This window comes from Crinia signifera, chromosome 8, assembly GCF_055691185.1.
Source record: "Crinia signifera chromosome 8, ASM5569118v1, whole genome shotgun sequence".
NCBI classification, from domain to species: Eukaryota; Metazoa; Chordata; class Amphibia; order Anura; family Myobatrachidae; genus Crinia; species Crinia signifera.
The window spans coordinates 179,050,511-179,076,188 of NC_139224.1; the positions used below are offsets into that span (position 1 = coordinate 179,050,511).

At 49.3% G+C, this 25,678-nt stretch overlaps 1 protein-coding gene and 1 long non-coding RNA gene across 5 annotated transcripts in view; both read left to right on the plus strand.

Moving 5' to 3' along the window:
- The window catches only part of LOC146026858 (cytochrome P450 4B1-like), a 100,015-nt gene extending 88,235 nt beyond the window's left edge, over positions 1-11,780 (plus strand). Inside the window, exons 9-13 of one of the 4 annotated variants that reach the window (XR_014454558.1) lie at positions 7,073-7,206; positions 7,305-7,369; positions 7,915-7,994; positions 9,733-11,107; positions 11,142-11,780. Coding sequence is in view for 1 of the 4 variants with exons in the window: in XM_083157904.1 (XP_083014030.1) it covers positions 7,073-7,206; positions 7,305-7,369; positions 7,915-7,994; positions 9,733-9,919 (466 nt within the window). In the remaining 3 variants the exon portion in view is untranslated. Of the gene's footprint in view, positions 1-7,072; positions 7,207-7,304; positions 7,370-7,914; positions 9,065-9,096 lie in introns of all 4 variants that reach the window. The other 3 variants (XR_014454559.1, XR_014454560.1, XM_083157904.1) reach the window with 3 other exon arrangements.
- Positions 11,781-15,675: 3,895 nt separating this feature from the next.
- LOC146026859 (uncharacterized) lies at positions 15,676-18,018 on the plus strand. The gene is made up of 2 exons (XR_014454561.1): positions 15,676-16,931; positions 17,055-18,018. It is a non-coding gene; the product is annotated as an uncharacterized LOC146026859 (long non-coding RNA).
- The last annotated feature ends 7,660 nt before the right edge of the window (positions 18,019-25,678 follow it).

Sequence of the window (25,678 nt, forward strand, 5' to 3'; positions counted from 1 at the left end):
CTGGTCTAGGAGGGGGACCACATTAAGCCCTGCACTTTAAGCCCTGTCAGTGTCTTCTAATGTCCAACAAACTCTTTACTGAATGCTCCAGTAAGGTCAGTAACAATGTATTACACTCTGTTCTTCAGGTGAAGGATTTTATACACTTCTGTTTATTGTCTTTACTTGTGGCAGTTTATTTTAAAAATGAATTGGTCTGAAAAACAGTCTGAAAATACACTTCAACGTATTTAACTGTTAATATATTGGCTAATCTTTGGCATAATTATATGCCGTAATGCAGCCGAATCATGTTCCCAGCATAGGGGATGCAAAACTGTTTTTCTGTCAATAAACAGAAGTGATATCTAAAATGATACATTAGACGGTTTACACTGTAATGGTGTGTACACAGCTTTACTTGTAATACTTATGTAGCTTTCACATCACATAAAACATTTTGAAACGTTTTGAAAAACTGTAATTTTAAATGGTATTTTAAACGGGTCTAGTGTTCATATTGCAGCAGATTACCATTTAAAAATACCGTTTAAGTACCATTCACATCACCAGTCAAGCCGTTTAACCTCTGAACACGTTTCTACCCACAGCTTATTTCCTGGTTCAGGGAAGGGACACAAGACAAGGGACAGCCTATCACAGTGCTCTAACCTTTATTTTTTACTAAATACCATTTCAGTGCCATTCAGACAGCACAAAAAACGGCTCTGAATTGGCTTTAAAACGGGTAGGACTCTGCTTTTTAAACGTGTTGAAATACCAGTTAACTTTAAATGGTATTTCAACTATGACACTTTCACACTGCAGCCTTAAACGTTTTTAAAGGCAAAAAAACGGCAATATACCGTTTTAAAAGTGTGATGTGAAAGCTACATTATTGTAACAGTTACTGTTTTTCAATAACAGACTGCAACAGTTATTTCTTATGTACACAGGATTGTCTATCTTTGTATATGCACTGCAAAGAGAGCAGCATAAATTACCTCCTCACTGGGATGGAATTAGCAAAACACTGTTATTGATAAGACAAAACATAGTGCACTCACAGTGCTCCAAAAAAGATTTAAAAAACAGTGCAGGGATTTTTTTTTATACTTGATTGGCATTACTATCACAAAACATTCCTAACTTCATATAAGGTTGCGAAAAATATAATCAGCTTTACTCCATATGTGCTAATGTCCTGTGATATAGAAGGTTGGTCGGACATTACCAGTGAAAAGGTAATGGGGCTTTTTTTGTGAACTGTTGTGTCACTGCCTTTTGGCCCTTATTCAGATCTGATCGCAGTACAAATTTGTTCTCAAAATGGGCAAAAAAAGCTGCACTGCAGGTGGGGCAGATGTAACATGTGCAGAGAGAGTTAAATTTGGGTGGGGTGTGTTGAAACTGAAATCTAAATTGCAGTGTAAAAATAATGCAGCCAGTATTTACCCTGCACAGAAACAAAATAACTCACACAAATCTAACTCTCTCTGCACACGTTACATCTGCCCCACCTAGTGCAGCATTTTTTTGCCCATTTTGAGAACAAATTTGTCCTGCGATCAGGTCTGATTAAGGGCCATTATGCAGTGTTATATTTCACACAGTGTCACTGAAATTCCATTTAGGGTATTTGTGCTTCTTCTATTATAAACACGTTCAGGAGAAAACACACAATATTCACAATTGTGACCATGAAAATGCGTCAATTATCAGGGATTTTTTCTCCTGCCAAAGTCAGTCACTTTGCATTAGGACAAGCTCGTACTCTCTCTTACTATGCTAAAGTATATTAATGAACCACTCTAATCCCCCTTTCACACCGCACTTGTTAAACGGTATATTGCACATTTCAACACGTTTAAGGCTGCAGTGGGAAAGCGCCAGAGTTGATTTACCGGTTAAAGATAACCAGTATTTCAAAACATTTAAAAAGCAGAGTCCTACACGTTTCAGAGCCATTTTCTATGCAGTGAGAATGGCTCTGAAACGGTATTTAGTAATAACAACAGACTACAGACCTGTGATAGGCTGTCCCCTGCATTCTGCCTTGAAACGTGTTCAGGGGATTAAACCGGTTTACTGATGTGAATGGTACTTAAACGGTATTTAAAATGGTAATCTACTGCAATGTGAAGGCTCAGACCCGTTTTATATACCGTTTCAAACTACCGGGTTTTAAAACATTTTGGCAATGTGAAAGCGGTATAAGACATGAGCCACCATGCCCGCAGCGTGGCGAGCTCAGCGACCCCACAAGGGGCTTCATTGCGCTCCCCCCGCTGTGCAGTCGGGATTCCGACATCTGAATCCCGACCGTCGGGTATTTATACCACACCCCTTCATATGTTTCATTATTTTCACCTAAAAAGTGAAACTTTAGGTCTCTCACCAGAACAAAAGATGTTGACTCAGATCAAAATGCTTTTGTACGTTTCTTATTCAGGTCAAGTTACAACTTTTCCACACTAGCCGATTTTGAATTTCTCAATTTCAATTTTTTCACTCCGCCCTAAAATATAAATAAATAAATAAAAGAAAAAAATAATTATATATATATATATATATATATATATATATATATATATATATATATATAAATAGATAGATAGATAGATAGAAGCGACAACAGCGGCACTCTGGGAATTTTTTTGAAAAATGTATATTTAGCAAAAAATAGCTTCCAACGTTTCGGGGTATATGACACCCCTTTGTCAAGGATAATTGTGCAATAATAATTGTGCACATTATTGCACAATTATCCTTGACAAAGGGGTGTCATATACCCCGAAACGTTGGAAGCTATTTTTTGCTAAATATAGGTTTTTCAAAAAAATTCCCAGAGTGCCGCTGTTGTCTCTTCTATCAATCTGTACCTTGCCATCCCGGAAGGCACCTGGGTAACCTATGCTGCTGGAGGAGTGCCAGGCCTACACCTCTACCTATATATATATATATATATATATATATATATATATATATATATATATATATAATATATACACTTAACATCGGCACTCACCTTTCCTAGTTTTGGGGTGCCCTATGGCTTGTGACCACATTGTTTAAACAGACATTGTAGGGGCTCTGCACAAACTAAATTAACTGATAATAAATAGTGGAGATTTGGTTCATGAATTGATCAATGCATTTAAGCCTGCAGCCTCCTTCACGGGACCCCACCTATCTGCAGGTCCTAACACTATCGCTGAAAATGGCTACAATACACATAGCTTGTTGCACGCCGTCCGGGTGTCCCTGCACCCGGACGGACGGCGAGTACTGTGTCATCTGACGCTGCGGACGCAGCGTCATCTGACGCGGCGGGGGACGTTGCCGGGCAGCGTCCCAAGCCTCACTCTGAGGCTAAGCGTCGGGGCGTTGCTAGGCAACGTCCCCGAGCTTCCGCCCGGCGGCCAGTAACGCGCGCGCCTGACGCCAGTCAGGCCGCGCGAAATTTGAATAAATAACCGGCGTCTGCTGGGCACAGACGCTGGTTATAGCTTTTGCTTACTCTAGCAGTGTGATTTGCTCCCCGGTCCCCTGGGTCCTTGGTCCCAGCATCCTTTGTGGTTAGTCCTTGCTGCAGTCCTCCGGGTCTCCCAGCCTGTCAGCTGCTGTCTGCCTTTGGATTCCTGTGTTCCTGCATTTCCCTGGACTCCTCTGCTGTATTCCATCCTCAGCCTGTGAGCCTGCCGTGGACCCACAGCTTCCATCTTCCGTGGGTCACGTAAGTGCTCCAGTGGAGCTCAGGTCTTTTCCTTCTTTGGTTCCCTGGCCCTCCGTGGCCTAACCCCTCTGTGGGTTTATCCTTGGTTATCCTCTTTTGTCTCGTTGTCCTTGTCTTTTGGTAGTTGTTCCCTCGCCCCCGACTGTCACTAGTGTTCTGGTTAGGCAGGAGTGTCACCGTTCATCCTGATCCCTGCTTTGGGAGTCACGGTTCCTTTGGAGTGTTTTTTGGGGACTCCCTTCTATCCGCTGGTGTCTGCGACTTGGTCGCACTCCCCGTCTTGGCCTGGTGCCGGCAGTTAGGGGCCTGTTCCCAGTTAGGTCCTTTAGTCAGCTTATCCTCTTGAGTGTTCCCCGTGGCGATCGCTTACCCCTTGTCCCCACATAAGACCTGGCTGCATCGGGGTCGGAGCGGGCCTAACTCGCTCCTTCGAACGCGGCGGCCACAGGTGAAGCCTAGCTCCGCAGGGGTTTGCCATCTGCCTCGGGGACTCAACAGAGAGAGTGTAGGATCCGCTGTGGCCGTCCTAACCGGTGGTCCCGGCTGTGGGCTCACGCCCTGTTATCTCTCCGCCTGGATCCTGCATTGTCCCTGGTACCCAGGCCAAGGCATCGTAACATTATAACCGGCCCGAATAAAGACAGGTCTCCTCTGTCTAATACCAGGAGGGGTAGTTATTTGTGTCATTTGGTATTATGAGTACCCCTTCCCAGATGTTTTCTGATCAGCTTCAAGGGCTTACTCAGATGGTCCGGGAGTTGTCCTTGAAGGTAGCGTCCCAAGAGCAGAGGACGCGGCCTCCAGACGCAGGGGGTTCAGATCCCAAAATGAACTTGCCTGATCGGTTCTCTGGAGACCGCAAAACCTTTTTTAATTTTCGTGAGAGCTGCAAGTTGTATTTTCGGCTCAAGACACGCTCATTCTCATCCGAGGCCCAGCGTATTGGACTAGTTATCTCTTTGCTCCAGTCTCATCACACTGTCAAGTCATTTGGGTCGTCGTCGATAGATTTTCTAAGATGGCGCATTTCGTGGCTTTAAGGCAGTTACCCTCGGCTAAAGAACTGGCCACGCTATTCCTTCAGCACATTTTTCGTTTGCACGGATTTCCCAGTGATATTGTGTCCGACCGGGGTCCACAGTTTGTGGCTCAGTTTTGGAGAATGTTTTGTGCTGCCTTGAAGGTTAAGATCAGCCTCACTTCCGCATTCCATCCACAGGCCAATGGACAAACAGAGCGTCTTAATCAGTCTCTTAAGCAGTATCTGAGGGTCTTTGTTTCCAAACTTCAAAATGACTGGGTTAGTGTCCTGCCGTTAGCCGAATTTGCGTATAATAACGCACATCATTCGGCCTCTAAGACGTCGCCCTTTTTTGCAGTCTACGGATTCCATCCACGGGCTAATTCTCTGGGACCGAATGCCCCTGGCTCTTCTTCGACAGCTGCCTCTCGCCTCAAAGTCATATGGAGGAAAGTCCACTTGGCCCTTAAAGAAGCCTCTTTCAGAGAGAAGGTATTCTCTGACAAATCCAGACGGCCTTGCTCTTTCAAAGTTGGTGACTGGGTGTGGCTATCCACCCGTAATATAAAGCTTCACCAACCATCAGCAAGGTTAGGGCCTCGATTCATTGGGCCTTTTCGGATTGTCAGGAGGGTTAATCCGGTAGCATTCCGTCTTGCTTTACCTAAGTCCCTCAGGATTTCGAGTACCTTTCATGCTTTGCTTCTTAAGCCAGTGGTGTTTTCACAGAGATTTCCTCGCAGACTGAGGAATGGCTCCGCCCCAGTGATGGTGCAGGGGCAACAGGAGTTCCGCGTGGAAAAGATCCTCGATTCTAGACTTGTGAGAGGTTCCTTGCAGTTTCTGGTACACTGGAGGGGATTTGGTCCCGAAGAGAGGTCCTGGGTTTCCGATGGAGATTTGCATTCGCCCAACCTTAGGAGGGCCTTTTTTCATCAATTCCCAGATAAACCTGGTGGGAAAGGGTTGTCAGTCAGGCGGCGTGAAATTTGAATAAATAGCCGGCGTCTGCTGGGCACAGACGCCGGTTATAGCTTTTGCTTACTCTAGCAGTGTGCTTTGCTCCCCGGTCCCCTGGGTCCTTGGTCCCAGCATCCTTTGTGGTTAGTCCTTGCTGCAGTCCTCCGGGTCTCCCAGCCTGTCAGCTGCTGTCTGCCTTTGGATTCCTGTGTTCCTGCATTTCCCTGGACTCCTCTGCTGTATTCCATCCTCAGCCTGTGAGCCTGCCGTGGACCCACAGCTTCCATCTTCCGTGGGTCACGTAAGTGCTCCAGTGGAGCTCAGGTCTTTTCCTTCTTTGGTTCCCTGGCCCTCCGCGGCCTAACCCCTCCGTGGGTTTATCCTTGGTTATCCTCTTTTGTCTCGTTGTCCCTGTCTTTTGGTAGTTGTTCCCTCGCCCCCGACTGTCACTAGTGTTCTGGTTAGGCAGGAGTGTCACCGTTCATCCTGATCCCTGCTTTGGGAGTCACGGTTCCTTTGGAGTTTTTTGGGGGGACTCCCTTCTATCCGCTGGTGTCTGCGACTTGGTCGCACTCCCCGTCTTGGCCTGGTGCCGGCAGTTAGGGGCCTGTTCCCAGTTAGGTCCTTTAGTCAGCTTATCCTCTTGAGTGTTCCCCGTGGCGATCGCTTACCCCTTGTCCCCACATAAGACCTGGCTGCATCAGGGTCGGAGCGGGCTTAACTCGCTCCTTTGAACGCGGCGGCCACAGGTGAAGCCTAGCTCCGCAGGGGTTTGCCATCTGCCTCGGGGACTCAACAGAGAGAGTGTAGGATCCGCTGTGGCCGTCCTAACCGGTGGTCCCGGCTGTGGGCTCACGCCCTGTTATCTCTCCGCCTGGATCCCGCATTGTCCCTGGTACCCAGGCCAAGGCATCGTAACATAGCTATCACATCAATGTTTGATTCCAGGCATGCTATCTGGTCTGACGCTCACAGCACACTTTGCTTTTATAGGTGAGCAGCTACTAACACACCTGTCACTAATCATCTAGGGAAATGGTTAACATAAGCTATGGAATCTTAGTTAAAACATGGTGCATGAGAGAATGTGACCACAATAAGACTAATTAAAAAAATTAATTTATATATATATATATATATATATATATATATATATATATATATATATATATATATATATATATATATATATATATATATATATATATATATAGGAGATAGAGGTGCGGCACTCGGACAACGTTAGAAATGTAATAATGAGCAGTACAGTCTGCTAGAGACGTTTCATTCAGTTTTATTTAAACTGTTTACATATATATATATATATATATATATATATATATATATATAATATTATTTGTCCTGTGTGTGAGCAGGGAGGATCTGGGGAAGATGCCGTACACCACCATGTGTATTAAGGAGAGCATGCGCCTCTATCCACCGGTACCAGCAGTGGGCCGCGAGCTCAGCCAGCCAATCACCTTCTGCGATGGGCGGAGCCTGCCCAAAGGTCAGTCACTGAATAATTAAAGCTCATACGTGTAATATGTATGACTGTATAATATAACATGTCCCGTACCCTATCATCATACATCATCATACCTGCAGGTGCTGTGGTTCTCCTGAGTATCTATTCTATCAACAGATGCCCCAGCGTGTGGGAAGACCCAGAGGTAATGACAGGTCACCCCAACAGGCAATAGCACCACAGGGTCAAAAGGTTGACATTGGAAAGGGCAAATGGTCAAAATGTCGACATGAAAAGGTCAGGGCTGGTGCAAGGCAACTCTGCACCCCAGGCCAGGGTGGGCAGGATGAGGCGCCTTTCACATGCCCTGCACCTACATATTAAGAGTCGTTCACAGGGGTGGGGGTGGGTGCAGGCGCCACACGCTGACCATCGTGGGGGGGGGGTGGCAATTTGGACCCGAACAAATATGTTGGAATGGGCCCCATATTCGGCAGATGATCTCCACAGTGTGCCATCCTGTAATGGGGCATCACCAGCTCTTCCTCACACCCCATACAGGGTCCTGGCATGTAACCATGATAAATATGGCAAATATATGTGCAGCCTATCACTGCACAGATCACCTGCGGAGAACAGGGACCCCCAGTGGCCACATATGAAATGATCAATTGTAGAGTATTTGCCTGATCCAACAAGGATACGTCACATATGATGATATATAAGCTAACATATTGTTTTTGTATTTAGGTCTTTGATCCCCTGAGGTTTTCCCCAGAACAGACCAAGAGACACTCCCACGCGTTCCTGCCCTTCTCCGCCGGCGGAAGGTATAGTAGCACCTAGTATACATGTACAGGCCGCAGGGAAAGCCGCGCTCAGTCGCTGTAATATAGACACTGCCACGCATTCCTGCCCTTCTCCGCCAGCGGAAGGTATAGTAGCACCTAGTATACATGTACAGGCCGCAGGGAAAGCCGCGCTCAGTCGCTGTAATATAGACACTCCCACGCGTTCCTGTCCTTCTCCGCCGGCGGAAGGTACAGTAGCACCAAGTATACATGTACAGACCGCAGGGAAAGCCGCGCTCAGTCGCTGTAATATAGACTCTGCCACGCGTTCCTGCCCTTCTCCGCCGGCGGAAGGTATAGTAGCACCTAGTATACATGTACAAGCCGCAGGGAAAGCCGCGCTCAGTCACTGTAATATATACACTCCCACGCATTCCTGCCCTTCTCCACCAGCGGAAGGTATAGTAGCACCTAGTATACATGTACAGGCCGCAGGGAAAGCCGCACTCAGTCACTGTAATATAGAAACTGCCACGCGTTCCTGCCCTTCTCCGCCGGCGGAAGGTATAGTAGCACCTAGTATACATGTACAAGCCGCAGGGAAAGCCGCGCTCAGTCACTGTAATATATACACTCCCACGCATTCCTGCCCTTCTCCGCCGGAGGAAGGTATAGTAGCACCTAGTATACATGTACAGGCCGCAGGGAAAGCCGCGCTCAGTCACTGTAATATAGACACTCCCACATGTTCCTGCCCTTCTCCGCTGGCGGAAGGTACAGTAGCACCTAGTATACATGTACAAGCCGCAGGGAAAGCCGCGCTCAGTCGCTGTAATATAGACACTCCCACATGTTCCTGCCCTTCTCCGCTGGCGGAAGGTACAGTAGCACCTAGTATACATGTACAGGCCGCAGCGAAAGCCGCACTCAGTCACGGTAATATAGACACTCCCACGCGTTCCTGCCCTTCTCCGCCGGCGGAAGGTACAGTAGCACCTAGTATACATGTACAGGACCCTCCCACGCGTTCCTGCCAGGCCTCCAGTTCTGCTTCTCACATACACCGCCGCCAGGCGTCCAGTCCTGCTTCTCACATACACCGCCGCCAGGTGTCCAGTCCTGCTTCTCACATATGCTGCAGGCGTCCAGTCCTGCTTCTCACATACACCGCCGCCAGGCATCCAGTCCTGCTTCTCACATACACCGCCGCCAGGCGTCCAGTCCTGCTTCTCACATACACCGCCGCCAGGCGTCCAGTCCTGCTTCTCACATACACCGCCGCCAGGCGTCCAGTCCTGCTTCTCACATACACCGCCGCCAGGCTTCCAGTCCTGCTTCTCACATACACCGCCGCCAGGCGTCCAGTCCTGCTTCTCACATACACCGCCAGGCGTCCAGTCCTGCTTCTCACATACACCGCCGCCAGGCATCCAGTCCTGCTTCTCACATACACCGCCGCCAGGCGTCCAGTCCTGCTTCTCACATACACCGCCGCCAGGCGTCCAGTCCTGCTTCTCACATACACCGCCGCCAGGCGTCCAGTCCTGCTTCTCACATACACCGCCGCCAGGCTTCCAGTCCTGCTTCTCACATACACCGCCGCCAGGCGTCCAGTCCTGCTTCTCACATACACCGCCAGGCGTCCAGTCCTGCTTCTCACATACACCGCCGCCAGGCGTCCAGTCCTGCTTCTCACATACGCCGCCGCCAGGCGTCCAGTCCTGCTTCTCACATATGCCGCCTCCGTGTATAACATGCTCTGCTCTTTCGCTCCCAGGAACTGCATCGGACAGAACTTCGCCATGAATGAGATGAAAGTGGCGATCGCTCTGACATTGCAGCGGTTTCGGTTACACCCGGACCCGGAGAATGAACCACTAAAACAACCTCAGCTTATATTACGATCTGTGAACGGCGTCCACCTGAATCTGGAGAAAATGGACCCCGCGAAAAACTGGAGCTAATCCGCTGCTGATCCCCGTGCGCCCGGCGCAGCTGCTAATAATAAGCAATAAGGGCGCGGAGGCGATCTGATCCTGTAACACAGAACCGGAATAATTCATCTTAATCTCCCTAGCCATGAAATGATAATGTAATACACAGCGGTACCGGGGGGGGGGGGGGGGGGCGGTGACACCTGGTGTGCTAAAGTGCATGTGACCAAAAATGTCATGGGAATGGGGCGTGAAATTACGGGACATCCCCCTTTTTCATTTGCATACATGTGCAGCATTCCCGGGTCTGTCCATGGAGACTCTGCTGTGCGATGTGCAGCACCTGGCTCCTGTCACTGCGGAGGAGCTGTCAGTTGGGTGTAACTGCCTCGGCCACCCCCTGCTTGACCCGTTATACCTACCCCGGATTACCGTCCTCTTCTCCAGGTGCTGGCCTGTGATGGGAGCCTGCGGCACATGTCACGGTTCCCGCTGCGCGATGTGCAGCACCTGGCTCCTGTCACTGCGGAGTAGCTGTCAGTTGGGTGTAACTGCCTCGGCCACCCCCTGCTTGACCCGTTATACCTACCCCGGATTACCGTCCTCTTCTCCAGGTGCTGGCCTGTGATGGGAGCCTGCGGCACATGTCACGGTTCCCGCTGCGTGATGTGCAGCACCTGGCTCCTGTCACTGCGGAGGAGCTGGCAGTTGGCCACCCCCCTGCTTGACCCTTTATACCTACCCCGGATTACCGTCCTCTTCTCCAGGTGCTGGCCTGTGATGGGAGCCTGTGGCACATGTCACGGTTCCCGCTGCGCAAACACAATGACGTCCTTTCTATCACCCTTCAGTTCTATATAACAGACACAGCAGGACGCCGGGCCGGGAACGGTTCCAGTAACTGACATTCCGTGTTCTCCAATTAGATGATTACTAACGGGGTGCCCCCAAACATAGAGAGGGGCAATAAGTGCAGATTCCATCCCAACACTGAGATCTGGGTTCACACTGGACGATTCCTGATATCGGTAATTATATCATCAGTGCCGCGGAAGAACGATATTGACTGTAGACACTGCCCGATATTGTCCACATACATATTGTAATTGTACATATTGATACATACATGCAAGTCGCTGAGGATATTGTCAGATTCAGACAATGGCGTGGGGTGTGTGTGTGCGCCCATCATTAACATCAGCTCCCCGGGCCCTGTAGGTGGGGTACACATGCTGACGTCCGGGCCCTGTAGGTGGGGTACACACACTGACGTCCGGACCCTGTAGATGGGGTACACATGCTGACGTCCGAGCCCTGTAGGTGGGGTACACACACTGACGTCCGGGCCCTGTAGGTATGGTACAGACGCTGACGTCCGGGCCCTGTAGGTAGGGTATGCATGCTGACGTCCGGGCCCTGTAGGTGGGGTACACACGCTGTCGTCCGGGCCCTATAGGTAGCTTACACGCGCTGCCGTCCAGGCCCTGTAGGTGGGATACACGCACTGACACCAGCTCCCCGGGCCCTGTAGGTGGGGTACACACACTGACACCAGCTCCCCTGGCCCTGTAGGTGGGGTACACACACTGACACCAGCTCCCCGGGCCCTGTAGGTGGGGTACACACGCTGACACCAGCTCCCCGGGTTCTGTAGGTAGGGTACACACACTGACACCAGCTCCCCGGGCCCTGTAGGTGGGGTACACACACTGACACCAGCTCCCCTGGCCCTGTAGGTGGGGTACACACACTGACACCAGCTCCCCGGGCCCTGTAGGTGGGGTACACATGCTGACACCAGCTCCCCGGGCCCTGTAGGTGGGGTACACACACTAACACCAGCTCCACAGGCCCTGTAGGTGGGGTAAAAAGGGGTTTGGGTAAACAGGCTAGGCGCAAAATATTTCCAAAGTGGATATGTGAATGATCTGGACCCACAGTTGGGAGTATTTACCAGAACAAAGATTTATTTTACATAAAATTTACAATTTAAAAGTGCAAATGCAGAAGTCAGATATTACAAAGTGCAAGTGCAGCAACAGTACATTTGATAATTTCCAAAGTGAAAATGCATAAATATTTCAAAGTGCATTAACAATGGATACGACGGGGAAATCTGATGTCTTATCTCACCATTCCAGGGAAGTGCGGTGGGCTGGGTGCTAAAGATGGTAGGTCCCGGGTAGCAGGAATGAAAGCACCACCGCACAGGCTTTGGATGGGGATACACAGATGTAACAGCAGAGTCCTCCCGTCAGAGCGTTGGCATCCTCATAACATGTTTCGGAATCAGGTTCCTTCTTCAGATGTGGATGCCAGCACACTGAAGGACAGGGTTTTTATACCATAGGTAATTGGCTAATCCAAATCACCTGTACAGCACACCTCCGTTTTTCCGGAAGTGACATTTTACAAGGCGTGCACTACAGATTCTTTTCCCTGTATGTGTAAGGGATACAAGTCCTCCGCATTATAGTTCCGCTTTCATGCGGACATGAATGGACAGAGTAACATAGGATGTTTGCGCAGCGTCTTTTAGTGTTCAAACCCGGAAGTTACGTCACCGGATGTGACGTTTTGCGTTCCAAGGCGCTTCCTGTTTGCGTTCCACTGCGACTTATTTCACTCTCAGATAACAATACATGATTTTCACATTAAGAGTTGGCGATTCTTGTTTATATTGACACCGGTGACTTTACATCCTTCAATGTAATTCATACATATAACGGAACTTTCAGCTTCATTAGGGTATTTCTTGTGAATCCCAAGTCTCCATTTTGGAAGCTGGCAGGACAACATATTCGGGCAAAACGTCCTCTATGGCCACATCTATAATCTAAGCCCTACTTCATTCAGGCTAAGTCCATCCCTGATGTGGCCATATATGATGTGCAGTTCCGATTGATTCCATATAAAATGAATAAATAGATAAAACAAATGATTAAAAAGCAGATAATACATATATATATATAATACTAAACGAAATCAAATTAATCTAAAAACCACTTAAGCTCAAAATCGATATTGAGACCATGTGGTGTGAGGGTATTTAAATTAAAAATCCAGCGCATTTCATTCTGGGCGAGAATTTTCTCCACATTTTTCTCTTTCCAGGAGTTTTTTGCGACTTGGATTCCTAAAAACCTTTTAATATGTTTTTCATTACTGCCGTGTTTTACTTTGAAGTGCTCTGACACTGAATGGCTCATAAGGCCTTTCCGGATATTGTATATGTGTTCGGCAAGCCTCACTTTTAAGTTTCTGGAGGTCTTGCCGACATACACAAGGCCACAAGAGCACTCCAAAAAATAAATCACGTTTCGTGTATGGCAGGTGATGAAATCCTTTATTTTATAAGTTTTTTCATTAATCTTAAATTCAGTATATTTCCTCTCAATGTTGGTTCTTGTGGTGGTTTTGCACATTGTGCACTCCCCACATCTGTGAAAACCAACATTTCTAGTACTGGGGGTTTTTTCTATAAGAGCACTCCGTACTAATTGATTTTTTAGAGATTTGGCCCTCCTGTAGATAAAAGATGGTCTTTTAGGTATTTTTTCACCAATCACAGGGTCATCTTGAAGAATTCTCCAGTTTCTTTTTATGATATTTTCTAGTTTTTTATGATGACTCCCATACTGACTGATGAAAGACCATTCCGTTTTATTATCTTGGGCTACTTTATTTTTTTCTATTAGCAGAGTGCTTCGGTCAACCTTTTCTAATTCAACCAAGGCTCTGTCTAAATTTTGCTCTTGGTAACCCTTCTGTTTAAAACGATCTTTCATATCCCCAATTTCTTTTTGGAGAATAATTGGGTCTGCACAGTTCCTTTTTAGCCTCTTAAATTGACCCATTGACCTTTGGGTCAATTTAAGAGGCTAAAAAGGAACTGTGCAGACCCAATTATTCTCCAAAAAGAAATTGGGGATATGAAAGATCGTTTTAAACAGAAGGGTTACCAAGAGCAAAATTTAGACAGAGCCTTGGTTGAATTAGAAAAGGTTGACCGAAGCACTCTGCTAATAGAAAAAAATAAAGTAGCCCAAGATAATAAAACGGAATGGTCTTTCATCAGTCAGTATGGGAGTCATCATAAAAAACTAGAAAATATCATAAAAAGAAACTGGAGAATTCTTCAAGATGACCCTGTGATTGGTGAAAAAATACCTAAAAGACCATCTTTTATCTACAGGAGGGCCAAATCTCTAAAAAATCAATTAGTACGGAGTGCTCTTATAGAAAAAACCCCCAGTACTAGAAATGTTGGTTTTCACAGATGTGGGGAGTGCACAATGTGCAAAACCACCACAAGAACCAACATTGAGAGGAAATATACTGAATTTAAGATTAATGAAAAAACTTATAAAATAAAGGATTTCATCACCTGCCATACACGAAACGTGATTTATTTTTTGGAGTGCTCTTGTGGCCTTGTGTATGTCGGCAAGACCTCCAGAAACTTAAAAGTGAGGCTTGCCGAACACATATACAATATCCGGAAAGGCCTTATGAGCCATTCAGTGTCAGAGCACTTCAAAGTAAAACACGGCAGTAATGAAAAACATATTAAAAGGTTTTTAGGAATCCAAGTCGCAAAAAACTCCTGGAAAGAGAAAAATGTGGAGAAAATTCTCGCCCAGAATGAAATGCGCTGGATTTTTAATTTAAATACCCTCACACCACATGGTCTCAATATCGATTTTGAGCTTAAGTGGTTTTTAGATTAATTTGATTTCGTTTAGTATTATATATATATATGTATTATCTGCTTTTTAATCATTTGTTTTATCTATTTATTCATTTTATATGGAATCAATCGGAACTGCACATCATATATGGCCACATCAGGGATGGACTTAGCCTGAATGAAGTAGGGCTTAGATTATAGATGTGGCCATAGAGGACGTTTTGCCCGAATATGTTGTCCTGCCAGCTTCCAAAATGGAGACTTGGGATTCACAAGAAATACCCTAATGAAGCTGAAAGTTCCGTTATATGTATGAATTACATTGAAGGATGTAAAGTCACCGGTGTCAATATAAACAAGAATCGCCAACTCTTAATGTGAAAATCATGTATTGTTATCTGAGAGTGAAATAAGTCGCAGTGGAACGCAAACAGGAAGCGCCTTGGAACGCAAAACGTCACATCCGGTGACGTAACTTCCGGGTTTGAACACTAAAAGACGCTGCGCAAACATCCTATGTTACTCTGTCCATTCATGTCCGCATGAAAGCGGAACTATAATGCGGAGGACTTGTATCCCTTACACATACAGGGAAAAGAATCTGTAGTGCACGCCTTGTAAAATGTCACTTCCGGAAAAACGGAGGTGTGCTGTACAGGTGATTTGGATTAGCCAATTACCTATGGTATAAAAACCCTGTCCTTCAGTGTGCTGGCATCCACATCTGAAGAAGGAACCTGATTCCGAAACATGTTATGAGGATGCCAACGCTCTGACGGGAGGACTCTGCTGTTACATCTGTGTATCCCCATCCAAAGCCTGTGCGGTGGTGCTTTCATTCCTGCTACCCGGGACCTACCATCTTTAGCACCCAGCCCACCGCACTTCCCTGGAATGGTGAGATAAGACATCAGATTTCCCCGTCGTATCCATTGTTAATGCACTTTGAAATATTTATGCATTTTCACTTTGGAAATTATCAAATGTACTGTTGCTGCACTTGCACTTTGTAATATCTGACTTCTGCATTTGCACTTTTAAATTGTAAATTTTATGTAAAATAAATCTTTGTTCTGGTAAATACTCCCAACTGTGGGTCCAGATCATTCACATATCCACTTTGGAAATATTTTGCGCCTAGCCTGTTTACCCAAACCCCTTTTTTCCATATCCATCTAAGAGTCGGTGTTACTCTTAAAATTGGTAACAGAGGGCTGCAAATATTCCTAGAGTAAAATAGTGCGCACAGGTCACCACCCTACCCCCTTTTCCCCTGTAGGTGGGGTACACACTGACATCAGCTCCCCGGGCCCTGTAGGTGGGGTACACACACTGACACCAGCTCCCCGGGCTCTGTAGGTGGGGTACACACGCTGACACCAGCTCCACTGGCCCTGTAGGTGGGGTACACACACTGACACCAGCTCCCCGGGCCCTGTAGGTGGGGTACACACACTGACACCAGCTCCCCTGGCCCTGTAGGTGGGGTACACACACTGACACCAGCTCCCCGGGCCCTGTAGGTGGGGTACACACGCTGACACCAGCTCCCCGGGCCCTGTAGGTGGGGTACACACACTAACACCAGCTCCACAGGCCCTGTAGGTGGGGTACACACACTGACATCAGCTCCCCGGGCCCTGTAGGTGGGGTACACACACTGACACCAGCTCCCCGGGCTCTGTAGGTGGGGTACACACGCTGACACCAGCTCCACTGGCCCTGTAGGTGGGGTACACACACTGACATCAGCTCCCCGGGCCCTGTAGGTGGGGTACACACACTGACACCAGCTCCCCGGGCCCTGTAGGTGGGGTACACACATTGACACCAGCTCCCCAGGCCCTGTAGGTGGGGTACACACGCTGACACCAGCTCCCCAGGCCCTGTAGGTACCACACTGACTGACACCAGCTCCCCGGGCCCTGTAGATGGGGTACACAAACTGACACCAGCTCCCCGGGCCCTGTAGGTGGGGTACACACACTGACACCAGCTCCCCGGGCCCTGTAGGTGGGGTACACACACTGACACCAGCTCCCAGGACCTGTAGGAGGGGTGCACACGCTGACACCAGCTCTCCGGGCCCTGTAGGTGGGGTACACACACTGACGTCCAGACCCTGTAGGTGGGGTACACATGCTGACGCCCGGGCCCTGTAGGTGGGGTACACATGCTGACTCCTGGGCCCTGTAGGTGGGGTACACACACTGACACCAGCTCCCCGGGCCCTGTAGGTGGGATACACACATTGGCACCAGCTCCCCTGGCCCTGTAGGTGGGATACACACATTGACACCAGCTCCCGGGCCCTGTAGGTGGGGTACACATGCTGACGCCCGGGCCCTGTAGGTGGGGTACACACGCTGCCACCAGCTCCCCGGGCCCTGTAGGTGGGGTACACACACTGACACCAGCTCCCCGGGCCCTGTAGGTGGGGTACACACATTGACACCAGCTCCCCGGGCCCTGTAGGTGGGGTACACACGCTGACGTCCGGGCCCTGTAGGTGGGGTACACATGCTGACGCCCGGGCCCTGTTGGTGTGGTACACACGCTGCCACCAGCTCCCCGGGCCCTGTAGGTGGGGTACACACACTGACACCAGCTCCCCGGGCCCTGTAGGTGGGGTACACACGCTGACACCAGCTCCCCAGGCCCTTTAGGTACCACACTGACTGACACCAGCTCCCCGGGCCCTGTAGGTGGGGTACACACACTGACACCTGCTCCCCGGGCCCTGTAGGTGGGGTACACACACTGACACCAGCTCCCCGGGCCCTGTAGGTGGGGTACACACGCTGACACCAGCTCTCTGGGCCCTCTAGGTGGGGTACACACACTGACGTCCGGGCCCTGTAGGTGGGGTACACATGCTGACGCCCGGGCCCTGTAGGTGGGGTTCACACACTGACATCCGGGCCCTGTAGGTGGGGTACACATGCTGACGCCCGGGCCCTGTAGGTGGGGTACACATGCTGATGCCCGGGCCCTGTAGGTGGGGTACACACGCTGACGCCTGGGCCCTGTAGGTGGGGTACACACACTGACGTCCGGGCCCTGTAGGTGGGGTACACATGCTGATGCCCGGGCCCTGTAGGTGGGGTACACACACTGACGTCCGGGCCCTGTAGGTGGGGTACACACGCTGACGCCTGGGCCCTGTAGGTGGGGTACACACACTGACACCAGCTCCCCGGGCCCCGTAGGTACCACACTGACTGACACACTGTAACTGATGCTTCATGTACATTGTTCCTTCTGTGATGGACACTATTCTGGGACCACGCTGAGGACGCTCCGTGGCATACTGCCATTATACAGGATACGTGACACACTACTGACACAATTTGCGCCACCGGTTTCCTATACGTGGATATTATGGTCCGATCATTTTTTATAATTGTTTGTCAATAAATAAATCTGTTTTGTTGTTGTATCGCTGTTGTGTAATCAGTACAAGCGTCCAGCTCCGCATCACATCATCCGCGCATGGCTATTGGTGTTTTTTTTTTTGGGGTGGGGGGTGGGGGGGGGGGGGTTAGTTGCATTATGAAGTACCCCTCATGTATGAAGGGCCCCACAGTTATCTCTGATACCCGCTGCCAGCAGGGGCTGGCTGGCAACTTTTAGCCTGGGGGGCAAGTCCAGAGCACCGGCCCATAAGTAACAGCGTATCGTTAAATGGAGGTTTTTCGTATATGTATTAATAAAAAAAAAAACAATAATAGGACACCACAGGCTGCTCCCCTGTATAATATCAGGAGCCCCACAGGATGCTCTCCCTGGCTAGTTATGCCAGAACCAGTAGCATTACTAGCCACTTTGGTACCCTGTGCCAGAAAGGAAATTGGTGCTTGCCCCACCACTACACAAAAAATAGGAGAGTGCGCGCCGAAGGCGCGCGGCAAAATGTAGGAGCGATTTTTCATGGGGAAGAGGCGTGGCCCTATAAAAGTACTAATAACATCGTAATGCCCATAACACATTATACCACACACAGTAATGCCCATTATGTATTATGCCACACAGCGTAATGCCCCTTACACAATATGCTGCACTCCATAATGCCCATATGATATTACGACACACATTATGCTCCACGCAATGCCCCGAGTACACCTGCATATGACTACATAATGGCCCAGGGTTACCGACAGTAGTAGCGCTGTATATATATATATATTGCACATAGTTACCGACAGTAGCAGCGCAACTTATATTTTACATAACGTCCACATCAGTTGCCGACAGTAGTAGTATCACAACTAATACATACTGCCCACACCAGTTGCTGACAGTAGTAGCGCTGCTTATACGTAACACCCACACCAGTTGCCGACAATAGTAGCGTTGCCTATACATAACAACCGCACCAGTTTCTGACAGTAGTAGTGCTGCTTATACGTAACACCCACACCGACACCAGACGCAACAGCAGTAGTGCTGCCTATACATATGCCCCCACCAGTTGCCGACACTAGTAACGCTGCCTGTACATATGTCCACACCAGTTGCCGACACTAGTAACGCTGCCTGTACATATGTCCACACCAGTTGCCGACACTAGTAGCGCTGCTTGTACAAATGCCCACACCAGTTGCCGACACTAGTAGCGCTGCTTGTACAAATGCCCACACCAGTTGTCGACACTAGTAGCGCTGATTATACATATGCCACACCAGTTGCCGACGCTAGTAGCGCTGCATGTACATATGCCCACACGAGTTGCCAACACTAGTAGCGCTGCTTGTACACATGCCCACACCAGTTGCTGACACTAGTAGCGCTGATTATACATATGCCCACACCAGTTGCAGACACTAGTAACGCTGCCTGTACATATGTCCACACCAGTTGCCGACACTAGTAGCGCTGCTTGTACATATGCCCACACCAGTTGCCGACACTAGTAGCGCTGCTTGTACACATGCCCACACCATTTGCCGACACTAGTATCGCTGCTTGTACACATGCTGACACCAGTTGCCAACACTAGTAGCGCTGCTTGTACACATGCCCACACCATTTGCCGACACTAGTATCTCTGCTTGTACATATGCCCACACCACTTGCCAACACTAGTAGCGCTGCTTGTACACATGCCCACACCAGTTGCCGACACTAGTAGCGCTGCTTGTACACATGCTGACACCAGTTGCCGACACTAGTAGCGCTGCTTGTACACATGCTGACACCAGTTGCCAACACTAGTAGCGCTGCTTGTACACATGCCCACACCATTTGCCGACACTAGTATCGCTGCTTGTACATATGCCCACACCACTTGCCAACACTAGTAGCGCTGCTTGTACACATGCCCACACCAGTTGCCGACACTAGTACCGCTGCTTGTACACATGCCCACACCATTTGCCGACACTAGTATCGCTGCTTGTACATATGCCCACACCACTTGCCAACACTAGTAGCGCTGCTTGTACATATGCCCACACCAGTTGCCGACACTAGTAGCGCTGCTTGTACAAATGCCCACACCAGTTGCCGACACTAGTAGCGCTGATTATACATATGCTCACACCAGTTGCCGACACTAGTAACGCGCCTGTACATATGTCCACACCAGTTGCCGACACTAGTAGCGCTGCTTGTACATATGCCCACACCAGTTGCCGACACTAGTAGCGCTGCTTGTACACATGCCCACACCATTTGCCGACACTAGTATCGCTGCTTGTACATATGCCCACACCACTTGCCAACACTAGTACCGCTGCTTGTACACATGCCCACACCAGTTAAAGTACACTCACATTTTACATACCTGGTTCAGGGGCACTTCAGGCTGGCAGCTCATCATCTCCTTCACAGTGGTGTAGCTCCGCCCCCTCCGGCCGTTAGCCCCGCCCCTTTTTCGTTCCCTACAGGGACGCTGAGCAGGAGAAGGGAGGGATCCTCTGTGCTGTCCACGCTGCTGCCTGTAATGCAGTGTGATACAGGCGCAGCAGCTGCTGGCAGCCACAGAGGTCTGAGCTCCTCAGAGTCCACAGCCACTCTCTGTAGCGGCCTCCTGCACTAGACGTCCTAGACGTCCTCAGTGCAGGAGGCGGCGGCCATGTTTCCGAAGACCAGTCGGAGACTGGTTAGCCGTGGCTGCAGCAGCAGCCTCAGAAACAGACAGGCGGCCCGCACACAATAGATTGAGCGGCCCGGGGGGCACATGGCACCCTGCCCCCCGGCCCAGCCCGCCCCTGGCTGCCAGCCACACCCCCATAGGTTTCTATAGGGATGCCATGCTGGCTGAGTTACCTATACCCGGAATGCAGCAAGACTATTAATGATTGTCCCAAAACATGGGCAGAACCACCTGCAAGTCTCCGCCCACTACATTTACCCCTATGGGCCGGTGTCCTCCCCAGTTTGGGGGCTGTCTGTCAGGTAGAGCAGGGACCTACGTCTCCTCAGCCTGATGCACGTCCTGTGCCGCAGGTGACTGAACTCCATGACTGGATGGACTCTGACATATTTTCAGGAAAAACTGGCCAATTCTTCAGAAGGACCCAATTTTGGGCCCTAAATTACCTAATTATCCAGGCTTTATCTATCAGCGATCCAAAACTATTAAGGATACCGTAGTAAAAAGTGCAATGGAAGTACCAAAAAGGAGCAGTGAAAGAAGCCAGGGCTTCCATCACTGTGGTCTTTGCTTGATGTGTCGAACTACGAAAGGCACAAGCAAGATAAAATAATTTACAGTAAAAGGCAAAAAATACCCCATAAGAGACTTCATCACCTGCAACACAAGAAATTTGGTGTATGCCATAGAATGCAATTGTGGGTAAGTATACGTAGGCAAGACTACGAGATGCTTGAAAGTCCGCTTAGCGGAACATATATATAACATCAAAAAAGGCTTGGATAATCACACGGTGTCTGCACACTTCAAAAAGGTACATGGCTCGAATCCCGGGTGTATAAAAACTTTTTGGGGGATCCAGACCATCAGTCCTAGCTGGCGTTATAACAATTTAGCTTCCAGACTAGCAAGGACGGAAATGGAATGGATATATAAATTGCATACCTTAGTGCCACTAGGTTTGAACAGTGAGTTCGAACTTAAGTGGTTTTTGTAGCCATGAACCTTTTTCCTAATATGGTCTATTTTCTGCTATGTTCCTCTTTTATATATGTATATATTTTTCCTTTTAAAATATATTTTCTCCTTTAAAAAAAATTCTATATATCGATGTTGCGCATCACATCGATGTAATATATTATCTTAGATTTGCGTTATGTAAATATAGAAAATTCCTTTGTTATATGTGTAACTGATATGTTTTTTTATATATTTTTTATACATCCTCAAAAATATGGATTGCATATTGTGAGCTGTCTTGAATGAATTCATGCTCCGTTATTTGTGATATTCCATTCAAATCGGACTCAATTAAAGATGGGACTGAACACGAACTATGTCATAATAATGGAGGTGCGTTCCGGAAGAAATAAATCTGCGTTCCACAGCCAGGAAACTGACGGAGGGACATGTATGTGATGCCTGCGACGTCCCTCCCGGCTTCTGAGACCGGAGCACGGCTTCCGGGAGACCGGATTCTTTGCAGCTGATGTAAATCTGTAATTGTGTGTGTGTGTGTGGGGGGGGGGGGTATAAGAAGGCCCCGTCCGATGGTGTCCACTACGCTTCTGAGGAAGGGCACACTTGCCCGAAAGCGCGCTTGAGCCGAGTGAACACCACCGAACGGATCCTGTCCTGAGGCCGCAAGAGAGGGGCTGCACTTTCCGACATCCACCGCTGGCCGGCTGTTTTGAAGGACCTGCATGTTCCTGGGCACAGTTCTGGGATCCTACTACCCTGAGGGGTTTTCTGCTTGATTTTATCTACCGCATGTGAGTGTATCTAATAAAGTGTTACATTTTTTACTGTTGAAAAACATCTCTGCACTATATATACCTCTCATCAAGTCCACAGGGACATTTCATGTGGAAGATTGGAGTGGATGGAAAAGACCTATTGATATGCATACAAAATCTATCTGAATGTGAGTGCATTGAATAAATACCAAATCAGCCTCTTTTTCAGACATTATTGCACTATGGTCTTTCTCCTTTTGAGTTTCTTTTAGATCACAGAGACTCTAAAGAATATACCTTAGCACATTGTGTAAGTGATATATATTTGTAAACTCGCCAGTGGATCTACACAAAATTGTTGTATGTGTCAGTGCAGGTGTCAGGCATTGTGAGTGTGTCAGTGCAAGTGTCAGGCGTGGAGTGTGTGTTAGTGCGAGTGTCAGGCATGGAGAGTGTGTCAGTGTGAGTGAGAGGCGTGGAGTGTGTCAGTGCGAGTGAGAGGCGCAGAGTGTGTCAGTTCAGGTCTTAGGCGCAGAGAGTGTGTCAGTGTGGGTCTCAGGCGCGCTCCGCCTGTGTGTGTCAGTGCGAGTTAGAGGCGTGGAGTGTGTCAGTGCAGGTGTCAGGCATCGAGAGTGTGTCAGTGCGAGTGTCAGGCGCGGAGCGTGTGTCAGTGCAGGTGAGAGGCACGGAGTGTGTCACTGCGGGTGTCAGGCATGGAGAGTGTGTCAGTGTGGAGTGAGAGGCACGGAGTGTGTTAGTGAGAGTGAGAGGCACGGAGTGTGTCAGTGCGAGTGAGAGGCGTGGAGAATGTGTCAGTGTGGAGTGAGAGGGGGAATTTGTTAGTGCGAGTGAGGCGTGGAGTGTGTCAGTGTGGGTGTCAAGCACGGAGAGTGTGTCAGTGCAGGTGAAAGGCGCAGAGAGTGTGTCAGCGCAGGTGAGAGGCGTGGTGTGTGTGTCAGTGTGGGTGAGAGGCTGAGAGTGTGTGTCAGTGCGGGTGTCAGGCACGGAGTGTGTGTCAGTGCGAGTGAGAGGCGTGGAGAGTGTCAGTGTGGGTGTCAGGCGCGGAGAGTGTGTCAGTGCAGGTGAGAGGCGTGGAGTGTGTGTCAGTGTGGGTGAGGCTCGGAGTGTGTGTCAGTGCGAGTGAGAGGCGTGGAGTGTGTCAGTGTGGGTGTCAGGCGCGGAGAGTGTGTCAGTGCGAGTGAGAGGCGTGGAGTGTGTCAGTGTGAGTGTCAGGCACGGAGTGTGTGTCAGTGCGAGTGAGAGGCGTGGAGAGTGTCAGTGTGGGTGTCAGGCGCGGAGAGTGTGTCAGTGCAGGTGAGAGGCGTGGAGTGTGTGTCAGTGTGGGTGAGGCTCGGAGTGTGTGTCAGTGCGAGTGAGAGGCGTGGAGTGTGTCAGTGTGGGTGTCAGGCGCGGAGAGTGTGTTAGTGCAGGTGAGAGGCATGGAGTGTGTGTCAGTGTGGGTGAGGCTCGGAGTATGTGTCAGTGCGAGTGAGAGGCATGGAGTGTGTCAGTGTGGGTGTCAGGCGCGGAGAGTGTGTCAGTGCAGGTGAGAGGTGGAGAGTGTCAGTGTGGGTGTCAGGCGCAGAGAGTGTGTCAGCGCAGGTGAGAGGCGTGGAGTGTGCGTCAGTGTGGGTGAGAGGCGTGGTGTGTGTGTCAGTGCAGGTGAGAGGCAGAGAGTGTGTGTCAGTGCGGGTGTCAGGCACGGAGTGTGTGTCAGTGCGAGTGAGAGGCGCGGAGTGTGTCAGTGTGGGTGTCAGGCGCGGAGAGTGTGTCAGTGCAGGTGAGAGGCGTGGAGTGTGTGTCAGTGTGGGTGAGGCTCGGAGTGTGTGTCAGTGCAGGTGAGAGGCGTGGAGTGTGTGTCAGTGTGGGTGAGGCTCGGAGTGTGTGTCAGTGCGAGTGAGAGGCGTGGAGAGTGTCAGTGTGGGTGTCAGGCGCGGAGAGTGTGTCAGTGCAGGTGAGAGGCGTGGAGTGTGTGTCAGTGTGGGTGAGGCTCGGAGTGTGTGTCAGTGCAGGTGAGAGGCGGAGAGTGTCAGTGTGGGTGTCAGGCGCAGAGAGTGTGTCAGCGCAGGTGAGAGGCGTGGAGTGTGCGTCAGTGTGGGTGAGAGGCGTGGAGTGTGTGTCAGTGCAGGTGAGAGGCAGAGAGTGTGTGTCAGTGCGGGTGTCAGGCATGGAGTGTGTGTCAGTGCGAGTGAGAGGCGCGAGTGTGTCAGTGCAGGTCTTAGGCGTGGAGAGTGTGTCAGTGCAGGTGTCAGACACGGAGCATGTGTCCGTGAAGGTGAGAGGTGCGGAGAGTGTGGTGAGAGGCAGAGAGTGTGTGTCAGTGCGGGTGTCAGGCGCGGACCGTTTGCCAGTGTGGGTGAGAGGTGCGGAGTGTGTGGTGAGAGGTGTAGGTTAATGCACTGGGTGTCGCCAAAATCCTCTGCATTATTAGGGTGAAAGTTGTTTGAAAGCAGTGTGCATAGATGCTGGCCACTAGGACCCAGGGATATCTGTCCTCCAATCTGATGTACAGCTGCACCATGTGGGGGGGGGGCTTTCTACCGGCCCCGGGCGTACTCTGCATTCGGATACATAGGCACACAGACTGGTGTATGCCCATGTAACTGCAATATCAGCACCTTACTCAGCTGCCCGTACGGCACCACCCTGACTCTAAACCAGTAAATCAGAATCAGCCACATGACTACGCCCTCAGGTGCGCAGAGTCTGTAATTAGACTATGGACAGTACATGGCAATCTGTCAGGTTTCAGGGAGATTGTCTGTAGCTGAAGGTGGCACTGGAAGGTGGCATGACATTAAGCATGTGCCATGTTCCACACGTAGGCGTGTCTAAGCTTCATTGCTTGTTTCAAACTATTTCTATATAACATCCGTCGCAGTATATTTTAGGAAATTGCGCAATTCTTGGTACTGGCATTGCCCCATATGATACTGGATTCCCTATATGAATCCATGTGATATTTCTTCTCACTCGGCCCAGTATACAGTATTGATGTGATGCCGCCGCTATAAATGCAACATAACCTTATGTGAATTCTTGTTTTAATGGTCATTTCTACAAGAAAAAATATCTGAAAACTTTTTGGTATTCTTTTCTGTGTGTTTAGCTAAAGCTTTTGCTGGCGATACCCCCCGCAGCAAAAACCCGCCGTGCATCTCAAAATGTGGTAAAAACCCTGATAACGGGGTTTTTACCGCATTTCTGTTTTAGAGAATCTCCCCCATGGTCACTTTCTCTCTCCCTGACACTGTCGCTCTCTCTTC